This window comes from Xiphophorus couchianus, chromosome 9 (assembly GCF_001444195.1).
Source record: "Xiphophorus couchianus chromosome 9, X_couchianus-1.0, whole genome shotgun sequence".
NCBI lineage: Eukaryota > Metazoa > Chordata > Actinopteri > Cyprinodontiformes > Poeciliidae > Xiphophorus > Xiphophorus couchianus.
The window spans coordinates 745,195-771,290 of NC_040236.1; the positions used below are offsets into that span (position 1 = coordinate 745,195).

At 39.4% G+C, this 26,096-nt stretch overlaps 1 protein-coding gene across 3 annotated transcripts in view; it reads left to right on the plus strand.

Annotated features, from left to right (window-relative positions):
• arhgap39 (Rho GTPase activating protein 39) overlaps nt 1–26,096 on the plus strand; it is a 103,527-nt gene that overhangs the window by 66,595 nt on the left and 10,836 nt on the right. For all 3 annotated transcript variants that reach the window (XM_028026746.1, XM_028026747.1, XM_028026748.1), the window contains 7 exons: nt 507–1,782; nt 3,109–3,273; nt 3,796–3,981; nt 13,358–13,571; nt 21,608–21,681; nt 21,900–22,099; nt 25,287–25,378. In XM_028026746.1, coding sequence (XP_027882547.1) covers nt 507–1,782; nt 3,109–3,273; nt 3,796–3,981; nt 13,358–13,571; nt 21,608–21,681; nt 21,900–22,099; nt 25,287–25,378 — 2,207 coding nt within the window. The remainder of the gene's footprint in view (nt 1–506; nt 1,783–3,108; nt 3,274–3,795; nt 3,982–13,357; nt 13,572–21,607; nt 21,682–21,899; nt 22,100–25,286; nt 25,379–26,096) is intronic.

Consider the following 26,096-nt stretch of genomic DNA (forward strand, 5'->3'; position numbering starts at 1 on the left):
TTGTATCCAGAGTATAAAGCATAGTCCTTGGGACAGACGGCAGGGTGGGACCAGGTTCAGAGCACTTATACAGAAAATCCTGACCCAGCCTTGCAGTGCAAATGGGCTGATAGAGAATGGACTTGTGGGTCTTTTTAACCAATTTTCCTCAAGGATTTAGAAGAGGCAGAATTGATGGCAAGTCTAGTTATATAGAAGGTCTACACTGTAGAAATTGAGAACACATTAGACCTCCTTTCCTTTTAAGAGGGGAGGACATTTTTTGTAAAGGATCTTGGTAAATCACTGGAAACACATGGTCGCATTATCTGCTGCTATAAATTTATCCAGCACTTAAAATTTTGTGTTCTTGCAGTTTTACAAAATATGTTATTGCCTTTGGTTTGCTTAATATCACTCATCCTTTTACTTAGACTGAATATTGTAAAACGCTTTATAAATACTGACATTAGGACTTTCTTGAACTTAATTGTAATGTATAACTGCTTTTTTCCATATCTATTCAGGACTTCTTCTTTCCGCTGGAATACTGGTACAAAGGAGCGGATGCTCATCAAGGTGACAGACAGGGAGCCCAGCTTTTTGGCTCATCAAGGAAATGGCTACTCACTCTGTGAATCCCCAACCCCTGGAGGAGGCAACACCTTGCGAAACCGCCATTCATCTGGCGGAAACCCCCCCTCAGAACCAAATGGTTCACCTGTTCTCTACTCTGACCGTCGTCAGTCTCCATATCTGAAGCGGGCTGAGCTAGGCAGCAGTGGAACCCACCGCCGCCCCTCCACCGAGTCCCAGCCTCCATCACCCCGCTACGCCTTTGAGCCCCCCCTGTATGAGGAACCTCCATCTGATTTTAAGCCACCACCCATCTATGAAGAGCCACCTATTGACATGAACCTCTCAGACTCATCTTCCCTTTATGGTACAAACAAATCACCATCCCGGAAGTCTCCAGCTCCCTTCTACCACTCCCCCAAGCAGAGCCAGTCATCCTATGGTCAACTGGTTCTGACTAGGCAAAAATGTCCAGAAAAAGCTCAGAGCCTGGAGTACAGTCCTGTAGGAAAGGAATACGTCAAGCAGCTGGTGTACGTGGAACAGTCATGTTCCAGTCCACGCTTCAAGACTGCTGACCGTCTACAGCGTTATGGTACTAATGGAGGCTTTGGTGGATCATTTGGAGGGTCCTATACTCTGCAGCATAGCCAGTCTCTGATTAGAGATCCCCGCCAACTTTTGGACTTTCGTGGAGAGGGAGGAGAAGGATCTCAAAGGTTTATTTTTGAAGACTCCATTTCCTGGACATCTAGTCAGACTCACTCACTGTCCTCCTCCTCTACAGCTGGGCCAGGTGGTTTCTCCCCCAGTGGCAATCGTAAACGCAAGAATCGCAAGCCATCCCTCCCCCAGGAGCTGGGATGCTGCGGGAAAGAGGAACTCCCAGGCACAGGATCAGAGGTCATGCTGGCCCAGGCCAGGCTAGCATGGGAAGCCCAGCAGGTCATGAAACAGAGGAGCAGTTGGGACTCTGGTCAGGGAGGAGGAGTAACCCAATGCAGCAGCTCCAAAGACGGATATGAAAGTGATGGGGCAGTGCCTCTGCCACTACCAGGACCTGTGGTAAGGGCGTTCAGTGAGGATGAGGCACTAGCCCAGGGTGATGGCCACCACTGGAAACGCAGTACCTTTGACCGTTTGGGGTTCCCTCAGGCACTGCTGGAGAAGAGCCTCTCTGTCCAGACCAACCTGGCTTCCCCTGAGCCATACCTGCACCCTTCCCAGGTACAGCAGCTTTCACTGCTAAGAGAATGGAGAAATACTACCGTTAATTTTGTTGTTTGAATCTTATTTTTGTGGTAGTTCAAAAACTTTGGGACACTTATAACATTCTGAGGAACCTTCGTGTTTTTTATTTGGTGGAACATTGTTGATTTTAAAAGACTTGCAATGGAAACAAACAAGTAATAAATTAAAGCTAAAGACTCTTGGTCAACTACAACTCCGAAGTAGGAAGACATAAGTTATTATTAGTTCAGAGGAAGTATTTTAGAGTCTTTTTCCTCTTTGAAAGCATGTTGATCTTCATGATCTTCAAGCCATATTAGTAGAAGAAAACCTTGTGGTCTCTTTCACAAACTGGTCTCTGTTGAAAGTTATAAAAACACTAGCAATAATTTCATTTCAGTTAAAGCTTTTTGACTTTAAAGTTGATATTTATTTATGATGAGGACCCAAGATAAGTTATCAGTTATTGCTCTTAATGACACAAGTTTTATACACTTCTCAAATTTTAGAGAGCAAAGGTTACCACCAATGCTCACAGTTGGTGCAGAAACTGGATGAATTCATCGCATCTCATATTTGTCTTTATTCACTGTTATTTTTTGTTTTGTGTGTGCTTTGAGTTCAGGTTAAGGGTACTGTTTGTTTCCACTTCAGAAATCTTTCCACTAAGTGGATAGATTTTGGGGAAGTTTCTGTCCCCCTTGTGTTTTGTCACAGAAACCAGGGCCAGGTCAGAAAAAGCGGGTTGAAATCTCCCCAGAAAAACAGTCCAGGAAGGGAGTTAGAACTCTTTTGATGGATTGTGGAGTTAAAGATTCATAATGCCGAACATTTCCCACTGGTCTCACAGTAAATATCACTATTTTACAGAGTTTTGATAAAATGAGCCAACTTTTGTGGAAATATTTAATTAAAAAAGGAGCTAACTTCCAATTTCATTGCCTCCTTACCTCTACAGAGAGAAACAAATGCTGCCAACATGGCCTTTGTAAAAATAAGTGGTAAATTAATAAATATTTTTATTGTTTCTATTTTGTGATCCAGATTACAGTGATCGTATCTGTCCAGGATTGCTGATTGTTTACCGTTTATAATGCTGTAGGGATATTGAAGTTATTGCATCTGCTCCTTTAATTTCCTATCACTTTTTGTTGAACATTACTGAAAACAATGGGTGTCTTCCGTTTTGCATTAGAATATGTGTATTTACATTAAAGTTGTCTTTGTCTAATAAACAAACCTTCTGCCACATCTCTTATTTTGTTGCAGCAGCTCTGTATTAAGGGGTCGATGCTTTATGTCTTTGTCTTTTGTTCCCAACAGTCGGAGGATCTTGGAGCCTGTGCCCAGTTTGAAGCCAGTCGAAATGCCAGGAATATGATGCCAAGTGCAAGTTGTGGCATATTCACAGAATTTAGCTTGAGAAAGCCCTCCTCAGAGACTGACATTGAAAACTGGGCATCCAAGCATTTCAACAAACATACACAGGTACTTCATAAAAGAAACCAAACTCCTGAATTTGTGTTCTGGTAGTAATCCTAACATTTTGCTTGTCAGTCTTCTTGGCCCACTGCATGTTTTTTCTTTAGAGTTCAGATATCTGCATGTGTTGTGGAGAGGTTATCGGAAAACAATCATATCAATGATTACATATCCATGGCAATATGTCTGTGTAATACAAACTAGACCAGTTTACAGCACATATTTTATGTGGATAGAGTGCAACCAATTCAAACTTTATTGTTCTTATACCCAAATGAATAATAGCATTGTGCTATACAGATGGTAAGGTGTCTGATAAATACACAGAGCCAAAATGGAAGTCAGATAGTGATGCATGTTTGCATGTAAGTGAGCTACACCACATGCCTATGAGATGTAATGGCCTCTACTGATAAACTATTTGACTGACGTCCATTGTCAGTCCATTGTTATTATTGACTTTTTACTGTAACATGCTGTGTGATAGAATAGATTGATTCATGTCTGTTCACTGTCTTCCTACTGTAGGGTTTGTTTCGGAGAAAGGTTTCCATTGCCAACATGCTAGCTTGGAGCAGTGAGCCCATAAAGAAGCCAATGATTGTGACTACAGACAGAGGCGTAAAGAAGGAGGCTGTGGACATCTTTAAGCTCATACAGACCTTCATGGGAGACCGTCGCTCCAAAGCGGACCCTCTTTCACTGGCTCTGGAGGTCTGTATTCAGTTTACATCTCTGGTCTGTCAGGAGTTTAGAGAGCTGAGACACGAAAGTCAGCTGTTTCTATCCCTACTGGTTTCTTCCTATTCCTACTTCAATTTCACCTTTGAGGGGGCTTTAGTTTTCCATGATGTATTTGGCATGATATAAAACACCCTGTTGTAGTTTTGGAAAAGGCTTCAAATGTAAATAACATAGGTATACAAATACACAATGTTTGAATCATACATTGCTAAAAATCGACTAAAATGACTCGAACATTTGTGGGCAAGCACAGTAAACCTCGAACTTGATAAGCTCTCATCTGGTAGTAAAATCTGCACTGTACGTACAATTAGTGCCAGTGATGGCATAGTTACCTTGAAAAAGTAACTTTAATTGGACTACTGATTACTCCTTGAAAAAGTAACTAAGTTAGATTGAGCCCAAGCTGGTTTTCTCACCAGGTGCTCAAACAAACAAACACTCGACTTCCGGTGACGATGCGGCGAGGAGAGAACGCATGCTGAGGAGCCAGAGCTGATATCGGCCAGTTTTACGTTGCTACTTTCCGTCAGAAGACTTAACCCGTGTGAGCGAGGTACAGGGTAAGCAATACAGATGAACAGAGGGAAAAATTCAAGGATAAAGAGCACACCGGGCCCTAAAATTGACCAAATGATCCGGTCGAACCCACGAGCTAACGAGGCTAATGCTAACACTAGCATGGAGACGCTCGCTGATGCAGGGACAGATTCAATGATTTTAAACGAGATTCGCGTCATGAACCGGGACCTCCAAGACAAAATACAGCAGGTCGGAGCAGACGTGATCACAATTAGAGACTGTCTGGACTCGTTGAAATCAGACTTGGCCGGCCTCAGCGGCAGGATGGGGGAAGCGGAAAACAGAGTGTCGCAACTTGAGGATGAGAATGCGGTGCTCACTGCGAGCACGGCTGAGCTCAAGTCCAAAGTTGCACAGCTGGAAGATCGGATCCAATATCAAGAAAACTACAGCAAGAGAAACAATCTAAGGATCAAGGGTGTCCCGGAGCTCTCGGAGAAGGGGGATAACGTACCGGAGTGTGTCATGGACATACTACGAGCCCTACTCCCACAGGATCAGGGAACGGATCAAATCGTCATTGAAAGGGCTCACAGGGTACCTGCTACTCTAAAAGAAAACAGACGAAACACGCCAGCCGGACCCCGACACATCCTGGTGAGATTCCTTCGCTTCACAGACAAGGAGAAAATACGACTCAGAGCTCGAGAGGTTGGAACTTTTCACTGGAGGGGAAACAAGATAGAGTTTTTTCCAGACTTCACGAGGGAAGTACAAGAAAAAAGAAACAAATTCTTTGAGGTCAGACGTATGTGCAGAGCCAAGGGACTGAAATACACCACGCAGTACCCAGCAGTGTTTTGGGTCTCCCTCGGTAAGGAACGCCTCCGCTTTGAAGACGCCACCGCAGCAAAGAAGATGATAGACAAATACCAACCCCCAGAGGAAGGTGAATGAACGAACAGGCTGCGATGATCAGTGGTAATACCTCCTTTCTGAGATCACTAATCATAACCTCCAACTTATTAAGACTAAGATGTTTATCATATTATACACGTTGAAACTGGACTTCGTTAATCTGGTCAGATTTATGTTATTTCGGTGAATTTTTGCTGATGGGGAAAATCGATTGCTATGTAAGCAATTTAAGTCGCATATTTGGTGTTTTGGATCGATAAATATGAGTGTGTGGCAATCTAAATTGCTAGGTGTTCATGTCCTTCATATTGGTTTAACATACAGTTTAAATAGCCCAGCTTATTTGGTAATTTTCCCCTTTTTTTTCTTCTTATCTAATTCATTTGCACTAACAAAGTTCTGGCGGAAGTTCTTGATGCCTATTATTATTCTATGTTATTGGCCGAGGCAGCTCACTCTGAAGGCCTCCATGCTCGTCATAAGGAATAAGACGTGGTTATTTTACAAAAGACGCTTTTGTTTGCGTCTAATTTTTGTTTTTGTTTTTGGGGTCCTCCATCTCAGCCAGCCTTTTTCTGTGTTTTCTTTTGTTATATGTATAAACACAACTGACACAGCACAAGACACAATGATGGTCTTGTTACTATTATTGATAAACGAACATAAAATATGGGGACCATAGTTAAAATATCCTCATGGAACGTTAATGGTTTGGGCTCTTACACCAAACGATGCAAAGTACTTAAATATCTAAAGCAGAAAAAAGTAGATGTGATGATGCTACAAGAAACACACTTGTTAGAGAAAGATGTTAACAGAATTAAAGATAGGTGGGTGGGACAAGCTTACCATAATACTTTCAAACAGAAAAAACGAGGAGTGTCCATTCTATTTTCTAAACATCTCTCAATTCAGGTGGAGAAAGAATATAAAGACAAAGAGGGTCGAGTAATAGTTCTTCTAGTCAATATTTCAGGACAAAACATTATTATAGCCAATATATATGCCCCTAATACAGAGGATCCAGATTTTTTCTTACAGCTAAAGACAATTTTTACGGATTTTGGGGACTTCCCTACTATCGTAGCAGGAGATTTCAATCAAGTCTTAGACCCTGTTTTGGATAAATCCGGGAAATCAATTCATAGAACCAGCAAAACCCAGGAAGCGATTAAAACTCTGTGCAAACATGCTGGTCTATCAGATGTATGGAGGCTCCTAAATCCTTCAGCGCGAGACTATACCTTCTTCTCAAGTAGGCACTCTGTTTATAGCCGGATAGACTATTTCCTGATCTCACACTCTCTCATTGAAAATGTTGGGAATTGTAATATTGGTTCAATAGCAATAACCGATCATGCCCCCATAGACCTAGTCCTACAATTGGGTTCTCATTATGAAAGGGCTAGGGGATGGAGGTTGAACACCAGTTTACTAAATGATGCTGACCTATGCAAAAAACTCAGAGAACTAATTACTGAATACTTTATAAACAACAACAATACTGCAGACCAAAACTCAATTTGGGATGGGTTCAAAGCATATATTAGGGGAATACTGATACAACACTCCTCCCGGATCAAAAAACAAGACTCCCAAAATATAAACCGATATGAAAATGAGATAAAGAAATTGGAGAGGGAATATTCGGAAAATCTTAACCCTTCAATCTTTGATAAATTAGTCAGAGCTAAATATGAGCTAAATACAATATTTTCTAAAAAAGTAGAGTACTCTCTTTTCAGGATCAAACAGAGATGGTATGAATCAGGCGATAAAGCGGATAAATTATTAGCCAGCCAATTAAAGGCCAAACAAGCAGCGCGTCAAATTAGTGCGATAAAGAATGGGGCTGGGAATGTAGTTACTAGTCAGAAAGAAATCAACAAAGTATTCAAAGATTTCTATAAGCACCTTTATTCTCAAGAAGGACAATTTGATTCAAATACAGCAGAAGAGTTTTTTGGAAGGTTAAGTCTTCAGAAATTGTCCAAAGAGAGTGCCACACAACTAGAAAGGCCTATTACTATGGAAGAACTCGTTAAATGCATTAAAACCTCACCCAATGGGAAAACCCCAGGCCTGGACGGTTTTCCTAACGAGTTTTATAAAACATTTACATCTGAACTGGGCACAGAAATATTAAAAACCTTTAATTCGGCTATCAATTCGCATCGACTCCCCACATCCATGAAGGAATCATTAATTACTGTCATTCCGAAGAAAGGAAAAGACCCTCTGGAATGTTCAAGCTACAGGCCAATAAGCTTATTGTGCTGTGATGCAAAATTATTCACAAAAATATTATCATTGCGGATTAATAAAGTCATAACATCAATTATACATCCGGACCAAACAGGCTTCGTCAAGGGCAGAACCTCCTCTGATAGTCTAAGACGTTTACTACATCTGATTTGGAAGGCCCAACATTTAAATTTTCCTGTAGCGGCCCTGTCACTTGACGCGGAAAAAGCGTTTGACAGGGTCAGCTGGAACTATCTTTACTATACACTTGGAAAATTTGGGTTTCAACACTCTTTTCTAGAAATAATAAAAATGATATACACAGACTCAAAAGCAACTGTAACGACAAATGGATCAAGATCAGATCAATTCTTAATTGAACGCGGGACTAAACAGGGAGATCCATTGTCGCCCCTACTCTTTATTATTGCACTCGAACCCTTAGCCCAAGCCATCAGACAAAACAAAATAATAAAAGGTATAACAATGGGTGAAATAGACAACAAAATGTTAATATTTGCAGATGATGTGCTGCTTCTGCTGTCGAATCCTGAGGAATCAATACCTCCTTTACTGGATTTAATTAACAATTTTTCTGATTTGTCTGGATACAAGATTAACTGGTCTAAATGCGAAGTAATGCCCTTGTCAAAACTTTGTTACAAAAGCCATATACAAAAATGGAAATTTCAGTGGGTACCAAAAAACCTTAAATACTTAGGAATACTGCTGAACCCGGGCCTGGAAGACATTATTCTGGACAACTTTGAACCTGTGATAAATAAGATAAGTTTACTTTTAAAGGGATGGGACAAGCTACAAATATCACTATGGGGTAGAGTCCAAGCCATTAAAATGATTATTACACCAAAATAAAATTACCTATTCAGTTTATTACCTCTCAAAATTCCACACTCTATATTTAAGACTCTGGACAAAATGATAAACAACTTTATCTGGGAGGGGAAAAAGCCTAAAATGTCTGTCCTAAAACTCCAAACTAAAGTAGAATACGGAGGATTACGACTTCCCAATATGCAACTTTATCAGGAAGCTTTTACAAGCGCACAAATAACATCCATTATGTTACACAACCACAATAGTCCGATCTGGGTGAGCTTGGAAGGTGAAATAAATGCTCCATTTAAAGTTTTTGATTATCTATCCCAACATTCAAATGATGGAGTTAAATCCAATCCAATTATCACTCACACTAAAAAGGTTTGGCAGCAGTTACATAAAAAAGCAAACAGCTGTCCTTTCGCTCAGGGAACAGCCTCAGTGTGGAATAACCCAAAAATAAAAATAGGGGGGAAAATGATCTTTTGGAGGAGCTGGCTTATAAAAGGGATTGACCGTATAAACTGCTTCTTCAAAAATGGTACCTTACTGTCATTTCAACAATTTCAAGAACTATACAATCTAAACCACAAGGATTTCTGGAAGTTCCTACAAATTAGAGACTGCCTTACAAAATTAAAGAATCCTGAGGGAAGCATACCCATGGAATCACCAATATACACCATATTTAACAAAGTAAAAGACTCCCCAAGACGGGTAAGTCATATTTATAACTATCTGATTGAGAACACTTGCAATATTAATACAGGACTTAAGAAGGTGTGGGAATCAGAGTTAAACATACAGCTCACAGAGGAACAGTGGGCTGCAATAGTCAAACAAATGTTAAAGCCCATGAGAGATGCACGCTCCAAACTGATACAGTTCAAAATTACGAATCGATTATATTGGACACCAGTTAAATTATTCAGAGCTAAAATAAGTTACTCTGATACTTGCTGGCGATGCAAACAAAGCTCAGGAGACATGCTTCATATGTTCCTCATGTGTCCGAAACTAATTTCCTATTGGCAGGAGGTCATGGGGAAAATTAACAGCACCCTCAACTCCAACCTATTGTTGACACCTACACTGGCACTTCTTAACTTCTTTGATTATAAAGTCAAAATAGGAACAAAAAAAATACAGTGGTTAAAAATAGCCCTCACAACGGCTAAACGAGTTATATTAAGACACTGGAAAGGTCAAAGTATCCCTACTTATACAGAATGGTATGCAGCTCTTTTAGAAACTGCTTCTTACGAACGACTCATCTACAAGATAAACGGTCAGATTGAGGCGTATCAGAGTATGTGGGAACCGTTCTTAAAACCATAGAGGAAAGGCTCAAACACTATTGGTCCACAATAAAAGATAGTGTGTTTGTACTTTTTTTTTTTTTTTTTTTTTTTTTTCCTTTAGCTCCTTCTGCTGGCTGGGGTGGGGGGAGTACGGGAGGATCGGGAGGGGTTCAGGGGGGAAAATGTTAAAAACTCAAATCCTTCTCTGTATAACTACTTAAGGTTGTATACTTCACAGTAGTGATATTGTTAACATTGGTTTCACTGTATGTTTTATTGTTGAAGGATTTAATAAAGATTGAGAATCGAAAAAAAAAAAAAAAAAAAAAACAAACACTCAACAAAATTGTTATGAAAATAAGTCTTTCTTGACTGCATTAAACATAAATACATATTTTTATCAAAAAATAAAAGTACTTCTTGAGTTCAGTATCATAAACAATTAATTGCTTGATATAAAAAATGGTATCTTTCTTGACTTCATTAAACTTATACTTTTATCGTTTTTTACAACAAAAGTATTTCACTTTGTTAAACATAAATGCTTTTCTGCATACTCCTCTGTGAGGCAGCTTGGCATTTACAGTAGTGGGGATTTGGTTTACTTTGGCAAGAAATGAAAGTGAGAAAACCATGTGAAGTGCAGCATTCCTTCTATTACATCATGTCTGACTGACTTTTTAAACTCTAAATCACTTACTGGTTTTGCACCGAGGTTTAGTTTTTGTATTTGTATGTCCAAGACTGGCCCAAAGCAATGCAAACTTAGCGGATGCTTAGGGCCCCGTGGCCACCAGCGTGGCCCCTGAGTGGAACTGATTTCTTTTATTTTTTTTACTAATGATTTCTATGTGATTATATTAATAAAAACACACAAATTCATTGTATATTTGATAATGTAAAAAATATTGTTTATACGAAAAAAAAAAAAAAATTACTCTTGGGGGCACCCTAATAGGTCACGCCTCACCGGTAATATGAGTTGCAATATGCAGTGTTCATCCAAACCTCCAAAGCACCGGTTTAATATAAGTTTGCAAATTAATGTAGTAAAACAGGACTTGTTGTTCAGGGAGAGAGAAAAGAAAGAGGAAGAAGAGGAAAAAAGCCAGGATATAGGTATGTTTGCATGTGTTTTGGTAATGTAATGCTTATCAGAAAGGTTTGTGGAGCTGCTAACAGAAAATTAGGTAACTGATAGTGACCTTAAATGGTTCGGTTTAATAGCCAAACATTTATGCTAGCACCTTTGTATTTGTATGAAGCTGAGTTTAACTTTAAACAAGTTGATTCTTGTGGTTGGCCCTATTTATTTCTCAGGTTTTTTAGGCTTCATAATGTTTGATACTAATAATTAAAACTTCTCAATGTTTGACATTGCCTAGCAAAATAGTTTTACATCAGGCTACACACTGTAAAACATTTGAGCCGCATTTAGTTGTCTACTATTTTCCACTGTTTAAGTCAAATAAATTTAGCGAGTTTTAGATTTTGAATCTAAATGTGAGTTTAAAGTCCTGTTCATATTAAGTGTTTTGGAGCAGAATTGATTGTGATGATTAATAAAATTTATTATTAGATCAGAAATTTTGTTCATGCAATTTGAAACAAAAATTTCAATTATTCTAAAGTAAAATAAATAGTTATTTTAACTTGATATTGTGAGTGGAAATAATAGATACATCCTTTAACTAGGAAGGGGTAGTTTTTTTCCTTGCATATTGTGAAAGTATTATTTGGTTTAAACTGCAGAAATAAGTTAGAATTTACAATTCAAGATTAATAAACTTACAAAAGAATGTTTACACAACTTCTTGTTAAAGAATGTTGTTATAATCAACTTCATGAACTTTAATTTCTGAGTTAAAACAAGTACAATTTTCTTGTTGACTTAAATGGCATTTTCAAGGCAGTAGGTGGACTTTCATTTTCAAGTTAAACCACCTTCTAAGGTTTTACAGTGTATGGCTACTCCATTAATATATCAATGAGCTACTCCAAATTGTAGTTGGCGATATGTTGTTTGTGGCTAAAACAAAGATTATTTATATATTAACCTATAAGTTGATATAAAACTGCAGGAGAACTGCAAAAATTATTTGATGGCACAAAATCAGCCCACATCCACATTCTTAGACAAGAAAGACTCACCTGGTATAAATTAAATGTTTAGCTATTGGGATTGAGAAATTAATTTAATCCAAGTATATCATAGATATGTGTGTATGTATTCCATTTTACGTCAAATGCATGCTAGTTTTTTGGGTTTTTGGGGGGGGGGTTGCTGTGTTTATTACCACTAGATGATATATGCATTTATAATATAAACAACACTATCAGAGATGCAATGAGTTTATAGCAGGTGTGTGAATGATCTAATCATCTTATTGTTGATTGCAGCAATTCACATATTAGCAAACACAGAGGGCCTCAAAACCAAAACTTTCTTAGGGCCCCATGGAGGCTTGGGCCGGCCCTGCTCCTGTTACAGCTCTCGTCTTTGAATCACCTGGTGGCGCTTGCTCTTTCAGTTTGATTGTCGTGTGCTGCGACTCTAGTTTCTACAGAATTGATGTGCTATTTTTGAAGCGAGACAGAACTTTCTTGCCAGTTCAGAGGATACATTGAACCTTCGTATTGTCATCTTTTGCAGATATAACCTCAAAATAGTTCCTGTTTTTCCAGCAACAAAATGCATCTTTCTCTCCTCCCTCCATCGTTTGCGTTTCTGTCAAGACGTGCTATCACTGCTGCTGATAACGTGATTGAATTGTTGCATAGAAACGGAGGTCACTCTCCAAGATGCATAGAGGAAATAAGATTAAATTAACTGAGAAAATAGAAAAAACAGTAACACAGTGATTTGGATGAGTAACTTTAATCTTTTTACTGGATTTGAAATAGCAATGTATTAGTTTACTCGTTACTGAAAAAGGTTATCCGATTAGAGACTTACTGACTCCCAAACAACTCCTTAAATTGAGTTGTTTGGGAGAGAGAGTGTTAAACACAGAATAGTGGCCTAGAGAATGAGAATATGTTAAAAGCTAACTGTTTCAAATAGACACACAAACTACAGCATGTTAAAATAGACTATAGTCACTTGTTCTTTTTTTTTAAGAACTAACTTGAAGAGTGCAGTTTCCCAGATGTCTGTTTTAGGGTACATGGCTCTCAAGCAAAACATGGAGTCTTCCTTGACTGCCGATCTTCTTTTTCATGGAAGCTACATTGTTGGACATGTACTGTATGTCACATGGACCACCAGTGTTTGCAGTTAAATAAACACATTGAACTGTCAGACATTAGCAGTGTAATTTAATATCGTCTGATTGAAAACTTAGCTTACTGGACTGATATCACACCAAACTCTGCCACAGTTGTGTCTTTGAGAAGAGTCTGTAGGTAACATTCCTGGAAGTTACACCCACAATAAGTCTTTTAGCACAACTCCTAGAAATAAGTTGAATAAAGATAAGAGCCTGTCTTTAACTAGACAGTTTCCTGGCTTTCTCTTTCAGGTGGTGGTGCGGGGGTGGAGTAACCAGGGTCTCCGTGATGAGCTCTACATCCAGTTGTGCCGTCAAACTACAGAGAACTTCCGGTATGATAGCCTGGAGCGTGGCTGGGAGTTGATGGCCATCTGCCTAGCTTTCTTTCCTCCCACCCCCCGTTTCCACACCTACCTGGAGGGTTATATCTACAGGCACATGGACCCACTTAATGACACTAAAGGTAAATGAGTGGGTATAGACATTAAGCACCACATTTCATGCATCCTTTCAGTGTACTTACATTTTTACTTGCTCATTTTTGTCATTTTGCTCATTTCTCCAGCCTCCGATTTAAATTGTTCCATGTTTAATTGTTATGACTGGTCAGAAGATGTCTTCACTTTGTTTCATTTATTTTTTTATTTCAAACAGGTTTCCTAATCAAAAGAAAACAAGTTATCAGTAAGACAAGAGAAAACATGTGCATACATAACTAAGAATAAAATAATTAGCTTGCATTTTCTGTTGAAGTTGTCATGTTGGAGGTTAGATGCCTGACCCACATGCAGAAACACACCAGGGAAACTTGGAAATCAGATAAAGGTGATTTAATATACAAGTGATAGAAATGACAGAAAGAGGGGTTTTTGACTACTGGTCAGCGAACCAGGCTTCCCGGGACACTAGGGAGAGACGAAAGCAGAGGTGAGATATGTACAGCGTAGTGGGAATCTGATGACAGACTGAGTAGCTTACTGGATTGATGAAGAATCCACCAGGGGGAAATACTGTGGTGACTGGGGTTAGGTTGGTCCTGGAGAGGGAGCTGAGAGCTGACAGAAGGTTTTGGGTTGCGTTGGAGGGTGGACAGGTAGACTCACAGGCAGTGGATGAAGAGGAGCAGTTAATTGCCAGCAATGGATGAAGAAAACCAGAAGATCCTTCAGTGAGAGTTTGCTTGAGGAGGTTGGGTTCTTGGGCAACACTAACGGAATGGTCCAAGGCACCACAGAGGAATTTCTAGAAACAGAACAAAGAAAGTCTTTAACTAGAGATTTGCTAGGTGATCTCAGAGACGAGCTCAGAGTGGCTCAAGGTACCCAGATAAGTTAACACTCAGGCGCTGAAGTGCTGGCAGATTGCTCCTCCTATACTCAACACTGATAGCAGCAAACAAGTTACAGGTGTGTGAAGGTGCAGGAGTCAGGCCCGCCTTCCAGGTTGTTTGTTACTCTAGCAATAGTCAGCCCCGCCCACTCCTCACAACTCCTCAGAGCTGACTACTGACCAGTTCTCTGTCTAACAGGTCCGGAATATCTCTAAGACCTGGGTCTTACCCTACAGGAGGTCTATGAGAGATAATCTGTTTAAACTGGTGGCGAGAGAGGCTCGTCTAGCTCTAACTACCTTCGATCCAGAAGTTACGACCCTCTACAGTTAAGGAACAGTCAACTGAGTAGCCCTCACAGCTGCATAGTCCCAATAACCACTTCTGTTAACGGTAGCCCCCTCTCTTAAATAACCTGCACTTGGAAATGGCTAGATTAGATTTAGTGACTTAGATTCAAGTCCCAGGGTCGTTATTTTTACACTCACTAAAGGAAAGTCCGAAGCCACCACATTACTGGAATCATGTACACTAATTTTACTTTAATTGGAGAAACTAAATAACCAATGACTCAATTAATTTCAATGTCCACCAACCTCTACAAAATTTTTAAGATATATTTATTAAGCAAGCTTTAGCAGGGATAAGTGACATACAGATTAATTATTAGAGATTACATTTCTAATTTAAAATAATAAAATCAATATAAACCAAACATTTCATCCTAACTCCCTTCCCTGACCTGTGTCGCTAGTAAACTGAGAAAGGCTTTTGGGGAGCAGTTCAACTCCTACCCAGATGGCAGTTGATCTTGGCAACAGAAGTCTTTAATTCCTTGGTTCAGAATCTTTGTCTTTGTGTAGTAAAATCCTCTTTAGAATAGAAGCAAAGCTGAATTGGTCCTTGTCCTTCGAACATCCAATCCTTCATCCCTCCCGGGATCTTTGTCTTTTCTCCAAGTCCGTTGCGGTTGGTTTGAGATCGTTGGGTTGAGGCAGAGTCGGCGGTAGAATCAGGAGCCGGGGCTGGGGGCTGATGGATCTTGTCCCCTCTTGGCGGCGCAAAGTCTCAACTTCCCCGTGACTCCAGGGTACGGTCCTCTGCTGATGTTTCCTCTGCGTCCTCTTGTTGACTCGCCGCCGCGGACTAAGAATGGTTTCTTCCTCTTTCTGCTGTCTTTTATACCATCTCAGCCCATCGTTGTGTATGGGGGAGATGGTGTACGTGACTTCTTAAACGTTCGATGAGTCTGTGGAAAGTCCCAACCTTTCCCAACCATCAGCCCTTGCGTGACTCACAGCGCTACACATCATGTGAACTTCCCCTTTTCCAAGGCCATCTGGCAGACTTCCTTAAAAATCCCCTATGCCTTCGTTCTGCTCAGCTTGCCTATTACGACACAGCCTGAGAACAGGACCTCACCCATTACTTTAAATCAACACATTTCTGTTAATTCATTATAAATCATTAACACAATCATGCTATCGTTTATCATTTACATTCCTCATAACTTTAAGTATGTTTTCAAATCAACATGTTCCTATAAATCTCATTTGTTAATTATCAACCATGACTGTAAATCACATACATAATTATCAATCATAATCATCATGTTTTTATAAGCATTACAGATTAAAATACAAAAATACATTTCAGAAAATCATTCAGTGTTTAAATATGCACATGTATATTTATGTATCTTTAATTATACTTAAATCAAACTGCAAGATTGCTTTATTTTTCTCAGGCCTTTATGCTCTGTTTTCTACGTGTACCTGGAAAGATCTCACACCCCTATGGCAGTTTTCACGACAAGGTACATGTGGTATCCAGGCTCTATCTGGTGGGCAACTAAAAGAAAGCAGCAGACAACAGTCCCCAAAACCCCAGTTCCCAACAGAAATGGAGTAGGAAGAAGTGAACACTTATTTAATACTACCTCTTATCTCAATTTAATGAAATATATTACTTACCGACTCAGTAATTATCAGAAATTTGTCATTAAAACCCTATTATGGTATTCATAATGATAGTAATAATTGTAAATGACAACTGGACATACAGCATCAGAATATTACAAACTCTTTGCCGATATACACCCTATAAATTCTTCATAATTTGTGTTATACACTGCCTGGCCAAAAAAAAGTCGCCACCAAAAAATGGTCACACTCTCTAATATTTCGTTGGACCGCCTTTAGCTTTGATTACAGCCCGCATTCGCTGTGGCATTGTTTCATTAAGCTTCTGCAGTGTCACAAGATTTATTTCCATTCAGTGTTGCATTAATCTTTCACCAAGATCTTGTATTGATGATGGGAGAGTCTGACCACTGCTCAATGCCTTCTCCAGCACATCCCAAAGATTCTCAATGGGGTTAAGGTCTGGACTCTGTGGTGGCCAATCCATGTGTGAAAAAGATGTCTCATGCTCCCTGAACCACTCTTTCACAATGTGAGCCCGATGAATCCTGGCATTGTCATCTTGGAATATGCCCGTTCCATTTGGGAAGACAAAATCCATTGATGGAATAACCTGGTCATTCAGTATATTCAGGTAGTCAGCTGACCTCATTCTTTAGTCACACAATGTTGCTGAACCTAGACCTGACCAACTGCAGCAACCCCAGATCATAGCACTGCCCCCACAGGCTTGTACAGTAGGCACTAGGCATGATGGGTGCATCACTTCACCTGCCTCTCTTCTTACCCTAATGCGCCCTGGAAAAGGGTAAATCTGGACTCATCAGACCACATGACCCTCTTCCATTCCTCCAGAGTCCAATCTTTATGCTCCCTAGCAAACTGAAGCCTTTTTTTCTGGTTAGCCTTACTGATTAGAGGTTTTCTTACGGCTACACAGCTGTTCAATCCCAACCCCTTGAGTTCCCTTCGCATTATGCGTGTGGAAATGCTTTTGCGTTCACAATTAAACATACTCCTGAGTTCTGCTGTTGTTTTTCTTTGATTTGATTTGACCAAACGTTTAAGTAATCGCCGATCACGATCATTCAGGATTTTTTTCCGACCACATTTCTTCCTGGAAGACGATGGTTCCCCACCATCCTTCCAGTTTTTAATGATGCATTGGACAGTTCTTAACCCAATTCTAGTAGTTTCTGCAATCTCCTTAGATGTTTTCTCTGCTTGATGCATGCCAATGATTTGACCCTTCTTAAACAGACTAACGTCTTTTCCACGACCACAGGATGTGTCTTTTGCCATGGTTGTTTAAGAAATGAGGAGTTACTCATTGCATCAGCTGGGGTTAAATAACTTGTTGCCAGCTGAAAGATAATCGCCTATGCAGTACTTATCCAATAGGAGGCTTGTACCTATTTGCTTAGTTAAATCCAGGTGGCGACTTTTTTTTTTGGCCAGGCAGTGTATAACAAAGACTAAAATCCAGAAAAACAATGATGATACTGATAGTAAAATAATAATAATCTGCTAATAAGGGTAATAGTAACACAGAAGAATAGCTAAGAGGCAACACTTGATATTCATGCATTTCAAGCTATGAACCTAATGTGTTGAAGTTGACTTTGTAGAAAGTCACACTGAATAACACTTCTAGTTATCTTCTAGTTAACTTCTAGTTGAATCCATCTGTTAAAGCAGTCAGCTTTCAGTAGTGTTGCTGGGCTCCCAAGGTACTTGTGTTTCGCTTTAACATCAACATTAAAAGCAACAATTTTGGCAGAGGTGGAAAGAGCCATCAGATCCCTACAGGGAGGGAAAGCACCTGGCCCGGATGGGCTCACTTTGGAATTCTATAAAACATTTATGGATCTGTTGTCAAAGCCCTATCTATCCATGCTGAATGACTCATTTGGTACCGGTGTCCTCCCCCCTTCCCTCCGGGAAGCAAATATATCCTTAATTCTTAAGAAATCAAAACCCCCAGAAAATTGTGGCTCCTATAGACCCATCTCATTACTTAATGTAGATTTAAAAATACTGTCCAAAATTCTAGCAACACGCTTGGAAAACATTCTACCCCTTCTGATAGGGATAGACCAAACGGGTTTTTATCAAGGGTCGTAATTCCTGCAATAACCTCAGACGTCTTTTGAATGTGATTCAGCTGTGTCAACAGCGGGCGATGGATGGTCTCGTAGTCTCCTTAGACGCAGAGAAGGCATTCGACCGTGTGGAATGGTCATATTTATTTCATACCTTGCATCAATTTGGACTGGGCCCCAACTTTATCAGCTGGATTAAAGTCCTCTACAGTTGTCCTTTAGCTTCAGTTATTACAAATGGGCTTAGGTCTAGAAACTTTGAGGTGGGAAGGGGAAACAGGCAGGGCTGCCCCCTTTCGCCTCTTTTATTCACTCTTGCAATTGAACCAATGGCCGAAGCAATTCGTAGTGACCCCACTGTATTCGGTGTCCACACTGATCGGGGGACCCATAAAATTTCTTTATATGCCGACGATGTTCTGTTTTTTCTCTCCAGACCTACCGCTTCAGTCGACAGAGTCATTGCAATTATTAACCATTATGGCTCATTCTCGGGATACAAAATAAACTTCTCCAAATCCGAGGCCATGCCCTTGGGTAGACAACTTTATATTCCTAGTTCCCCTTTTAAGTGGTCCCCTGCAGGATTTAAATATCTTGGCATATTTGTCACACCTGTCTTCGATCAGATGTTCAAAACAAACTTTGTCCCATTATTTGAAAAAATTAAGCTAGACCTTGAACGCTGGAATTGTCTTCCCATATCTTGGCTGGGCAGAATTTCACTTCTTAAGATGAACATTCTCCCTCGTTTGTTGTACCCAATTAGGATGGTTCCTATTTTGTTTACTCAGAGGTGGATCCAAAAATTAAAGAGTTGGTTTGGTTCCTTTATCTGGGCCAAAAGAAGGGCATTCATAAAAATGTCAACACTACAGCTGCCAAGAAACATGGGAGGCTTAGATCTTCCAGATCTAAAAAAATATCAATTGAGTTCGCTGATATTATATGCCTGAGAGTGGATATTTGGAAACTCATCCACAGTGTGGCTGGATATAGAAGCCTCGTTATGTGATTGTCCTCTTAAAAGCCTGCTTTTTCTTAAAAATATGAAAACAATAAAGAATTGCTGTAACAATCCAATCACTGTGAATACAGTCAAGGCCTGGAGGGCGGTTCAACATATCGAGGGAAGAACTGGGAAAACATCCCCATTTACACCCTTTGCCCAGAACCCTGACTTTCTTCCGGGTGTGTTGGATGCAGGTTTTGGGGAATGGGTGGCTAAGGGTGTTTCCTCTTTGGGCTGTCTTTTTAAGGAAGGGATCCTAATGTCTTTAAATGAAGTTATGGAAGCCTTTGGAGTAGGGAAAAATAACCTCTTCCGTTTCTTCCAGCTAAGAGACTTTATTAAAAAAGAAACAACTCTACTCAGGGACACGGATGTTTCAGGCACTGAAAAACTGTTTTTCGGAACTCATGAAGTGTCACTCAGTATGTGCTACAAAATATTAAAATGTCATAAGTGTCATTTATCAACTCTGGCCCAGGCCTGGGGAGGAGAGCTGAATATCGAGATTACTGATGAAATGTGGAGCAGTATTTGGAACTCTGCCAGAAAAATTACTATTTGTAATCGCTCCTGGGCATTGCAACTTAAATTACTACATAATCTATTCTGGTTGAGACTAGGAAAATTATCAAAACTAATATTGATCTCGATCCAGTGTCTCTTCTCCTTGGTCTACCAAATAAACATATTAAAAATCAAAACAAGAGTAAGTTATATAATGTCATAATTTTCTGTGCTCGAAAGAATATTTTGTTACAATGGATCTCTAATAATTCTCCTACTATTATTGGATGGAAGAGGCTTATTTTGGAATATATCCCTCTCGACTTTCTAACATGCCTCGTCCACTCTAAGACTGACATTTTTGGATGCATTTGGAAGCCCTTTTTGGACTATGCTGAAGGACACATGTCTACCATCCTGTCTCGAGCATTTATAAATGCTTAGATGTGAATGATGATGGAAGTATGTATGCCCCCTATCTTATCTTCCCTTTTGACTCTAGACTGTATTGAGGAATTTAAAGGTGCCTAAACTCATAGAGTATATAAATAAAGGTTAAATAAGACTCGGAACTCCATCTGCTCATAGTCAAAACGAGAAGAGATTTTAATGTACATCTGCGGAACTAAACATCACATACACATCGTTACAGTAGTCCCAAAATCTCTTGACTTCTATTTCTGATATTAGTTTTTTATAGGGTCCGAGCTCTACTGGTGTGTATTGGAAAGCCCCGACCAATGGCGTTGCTTTCCTCCATTTACATAGTTCATTTGGCTCCGTCTTACACTGGATGTGTATTGGAAGTTCCTTGGAAATATTAAGACCTATTGACCTCCAACATCTGCTCCATTTCAAAGGTGCAAAACAAGTCAATTATTATTCTTATCTATCCAAACAGTTTATTTCCCAGACATTCTTTCCGTCTCACTTCGGCTTCGCACGCCAGGGGAAGCTGGGAGCCAGGTCAATTTGACCTTCTATGGCGCGCAATTTCCTCAGTGCAAAACAACTCCATAAAGAGTATTTCCGCCCTTACATAATCCCAATCCATTTGACACAATACATTTCTTTTAGGTTAAAACATATCTTAGTGCGAATCCAACCAACAAACATAATTTTTAACTATTAATATAATTATATTCCTCTACAACTGCACTGCTGAGCTTTTGTTCTGTGTTGTGTTGTTCTTGTTGTTAAACAAAAAATTAATAAACATATCTACAAAAAAAAACAACAATTTTTGTTTAAACCTTTATTTTAGGTAACATGTTTAAGATCTTGTTCTCATAAATATGTCTTATGTTGCATGTCAGGTCCCTCAGGAGACAAACTGAGCAGTCAGAGTCCAGAAGGTTCGGACATGTTCTGAGAGGAGATAAGACCTGATATGCAACACAGGACATGTATGCAAATGAGGACTGATCTTTTCTCATCAGTTAAGTGAGACAAGACACTAAGGTCTGTGTTGTTGCCACACTGGTGTGACTGTAGCTCCTGAATTAATGAAAAGAATGAGAAAAGAAAAAAAGTGATAGAAGAAAATCTGTTTATGTTGAAAGAATCCATCAGCATGGACTCAAACAGGAACAATTTTAATTGCTGAAACTTTGTCTTTTTGTTTTCAAGGAGTTGCCATTAGCAGCTACGCCAAATACTGCTACAGGAAACTGATGAAAGCTGCTTTGACTGGAGCCAAAAAGGTAAAGATTAACCACAGATCTAAAACAACTGAGCTGGGGAAACGTGCAGAACAAAAACACCCAGAAGATGCAAAAGTTTGTAAGATTGTGACAATTCACAAACAGGGAAGACATACCATACTCAATCCATCTAATGCATTGGAGTACTGTACTGATATATGACTATCAGGTTTTGGTAGCCCTGTGTGTTCCATAAATGTTTCTGTGTGTCTCATCAGGGGCTCCAGAAGCCCTCTCTTGAGGAAATCCAGCACGCCAGGAATGCCATATTTAGTCCATCCATGTTTGGCTCTTCATTAGAGGAAGTAATGGTGCTTCAGAAGGAGCGATATCCAGACCGCCAGCTGCCCTGGGTCCAGGCCCGTCTCTCTGAAGAGGTTCTGGGTCTCAATGGAGACCAAACAGAGGGCATTTTCAGGTGAGGGACATATAGAAGGAAGCAAAATGAGTTCAAGTAAGAAAATTGGCAGAAGCTGGAATATGGAAGAGTTAGATAGCGTTTCAGTTAGCTATAAGTCATATGACAAGTACTCTGTTTCTTACAGTATATGACCTCGAGAGTCGGTCACCCATACAGTATATGGGTGCTTTTTGGTTTGGTTACTTCATCATACTTCTCTGGTAATATTTGGAAGCATGATTGTAAGTTCGTTCTAATTCCTTTTCTGGGTTGTGTGGAGAATTAACTGTTCTCTATGCTGAGTTCTTGATGTATGAGGTTACAGAAGAGTCAGTGAGTTGAATTCATGAATTCCATTTATTAATACCAAAATACAGCTCGTCCATTATGACCTGCTACCTTTAAGAGCTAACAGTCAAAATGGCATCCCAGAAGAGTTTGTGATCTCCTTTTTAGCCTCTATCTAAGTTACGCCCCAAAGAGGGTGTTACCTAGCTCCTAGTATGCTGTAATCTTAGCTATGAGTGCGTTTCCTAACCTGTCATTTCTTTTAGCTTTAGCTCAGCAACAATATAGAGAGAGAAGGAAAACACAGAATTATTTATTCTCAACATTCCCTCTTTTGGGATAAATAGCAGTCATTAAATATGTCCATGTGTGTTCTAAGCTATCTAGTGGACCGTTCCTTCCAGCTGTCACCAGGAATCTTGTCCTCCTCCATACATCAGTACATCTCCAGTAACTCCCCATAGGATCTTGGTGTTGCCACAAGTCATGAATGCTGCGATCCTACACTGCAGCAGCTTGAAGTGGGCCAGGACCGCCGGAGACTGCAACATGATCAACAGAAAACACAGAATCTCCAGGCTGGTGCAGCTGTTGAAGATGTTAGCTTGGGTGGCTGCTCCTTGGTCATCAGCAGCTTGTTGAACTACTGCAGCTTGAGCTCAGCATAGAGCCACATGTCCAGCCTCATCAGCCGTCTTCAGCAGCTCACCTCGAGAGTCGGTCACGTTGGCAGAATCGTTCACCTGGCAGGTCATCCTGATGAGGAAGGTGACCAAAGTGTCAGTGCATTGCTTCTCCACAGGTTTGCTGAGCATGGTTGCTGGCATGGACTGACTGCGGCCAAACACCACAAATGCGCCACCGGCTGCCATTCAGAACCGCCTGATACCCTGCCCGGTCCGGGCCGGTTCCAGAGACAGTCCTCTCATCACAGTGCTGTCGCTGGTTCCCTCACAGGTCATAACTTTGGACCAGGAAGCGATATGGATGACTGAAAAAAAAAATTATACAAAAGTGTTTCACTGTAAAGATGGTTTGTAGTGTGTTTTGTTGCAACCTGGTGTGTGAAACAAACTTCAGTGGAGTTTGAAAACAAAATATGTGTATAGCTTTATGTCTGGTTGAACGATGTGTGTGCCAGTTGATTAATTTTTTTTTTGTTGGGAAAGGGAGGGAGAGATTTTATTGTAATCCATAGGAGGACCCAGAAAATCTTTAGGAACCACTGGGTTAGGTAGACCTGGATTTATGTGTCAATTCAACTCAATTAAGAATATATAGAAGATATGCTGTGATCCAATTGTTTTCCAATCTGTTTGTGTTTGAGATAAACATAATCAATTAATATCACATCCACAATACTAGTTATAAAATTTCATCATGTCCAATTTGTTCCTGTACACCAAGGCACTCAGAAAGCACCAATTACTTCAGTTAGTAAGTTAGTTTGTTAGTAAAAACAAATTTCCAAACTGGATGAGACAGTCTCTTAATAAAAAAAATCAATAAATTCCATCTACTTCAAACCAAGGCTGAATTCTGATTGCTCCTCTTCCATTATATTCATTCCCACATTGAAGTAAAATTATCAAATTAATTAGAATCTCAACATAGTATTTCAATTTAGATTGGAATCATAAGTTGTCTCCAAGACAAGAATATTTTGTAACCAATATAATGAACTTAAATCAATCTGCAGCTGTTCCATAATTTCTGATTTAAATCATACATCCAATCATATTTATTTTACCCATCCTGTAACCTTCTTTTAAACACTTTAAAGTGATCACTTTAAATGAAAAAGAAGTCCTGTTTTGAGGATAAAATAAGTGAAAATTTTTTTTGAATATGCCATGATAAAAGATCAAGTCTGCTAAAGATCACAATCTCCCAATCTTCATCAATGCCACATCCCTCTTTTATGTGATTCCAAAGTATTTATAATCAGTCAAGAGTTCCTGCCATAAGAATTAATAAAATGTGTCGTGTGCTCCAAGTAAATCTGTCCTGTTTTTTTATCCCCATTCTAAAAGATAACCTGAAAAGTAAGAAAAAATGTATCAACATTTTAGTTTCCGATTTTTATTATACCAAGTAAATTTGAAGCAGTTATATATAAAGCAAAATTTCTAAAGTTTCAAAACAGCAGATGTCACCCTGTTTGTTTTCAATGTTACCTGTAAAATCTTCAGTAAAAACCCTCCAATCAGATGATTCTGATTTAAATTAAATTTTGATATCAAAGTAGAATTTATGTAATCATTATCATTTTAGAAATCTCTGTGTCAAAATAAATTTATTCAAAACAGGTCACAGGCCCACATGTGTAACAGTTCAAAATTTCCCTTTTTTTTTTTACACCATATCACTCACCACTAGTTTTATTACTTTTTCCACCTTTTTTAAAAGATTTTCTATTTAATTAAGGAACTTCACAAACCTAAAACCACTCTGTAACTTTCCCTAGATTTTTCCTCATCGTAATCTCTACATAGTTTAAAAATAAGAAGATGGACTCATTTTAAGCGATAAAAGACGAAACAAAAAGAAAAGGCGTTTGATAAAAGACGGAGGGAGCAGCCGCTCTATTTGCTGCACTATGATTTGAAGGCGAGTTATGTTTTTTCATAGTTAACATTTTTATCTGAATAAACATCCATGTTTATTAAGCACATGATAGTTTCCACATATCATCTCTGATGTCCACTGGATTCCCTTCACTGCTTACGTCACTGCGTTTTCTAATTGGCTACCTGTCACATTCAATATTCAACAGTTTGCGTTTTCGCTCCCAGTTAGGGAAACCAGGGCAAAAAAAAATTTTAATTGTGTCATGTGAACTAGGCTTTAGCTTAGCTTACACACCAACATGCAGAAGCTTTATCTGACGATTCCTGCCTTTGCCTTTGATCTCTAGAGTTCCAGGGGACATAGATGAAGTTAATGCTCTAAAGCTGCAAGTTGATCAATGGAAAATTCCCACAGGACTGGAAGATCCACACATCCCAGGTGAACAGGATACTATGTTTTTCTAATGTTTCTATCATAGAGATAAAAATTGTTCCATGTATTCTTTGTAATAGCTCAGTAACATGCATCTGGTGGCAAAATTAAGTCCAACTCTCTTTCAGATCCAGTTACACAGTTTTAATCCTAAACATTGCTTAGTAAAGTCAGTTGATTAGAACTGAGTTACAAAGCATGGATTTGGGGACTTTGCATCAAGTTCTTGTCCTGAGCAAGTCAGTGGTGAAAGTGAAAAGTATTTTTTTCCTTTTAACATAGAGACCTCAAGCAACGTCTGTGAGGGTTTAAACAGGCAAAACCTGTACAAAGAAGATGTTTTAGTGGCCCTGGTAGTTTTTGTGAAATAATTCAGTTTCTGTGCAAAGTAAAGCATCTAACGTAAAACTATGATGTTTGGAAAAACTGTATTAAAAACATTGTTCTGTTTAACAGCACTTGGGGAATTTTTGAACAGTACTTAAAATTTAAGGGGAGAGGAGAGTAATATTTCTGACCTCAACTATAACTCCATACATTTCTCTAACTCATTTTTATAGACTAAGAGATGATGTGTCATGAATTGGATTTGTTCTGCTCAACACTTGAAAGGGGCCAGTCACTTGGTGACTTTGTATCACCTGTATAATTATGGTAACTTATCTTGTTTATTAACCTGAGTCAGTTAAGCATGTAGATATTAAGGAGGAGGGACTGAAAGATG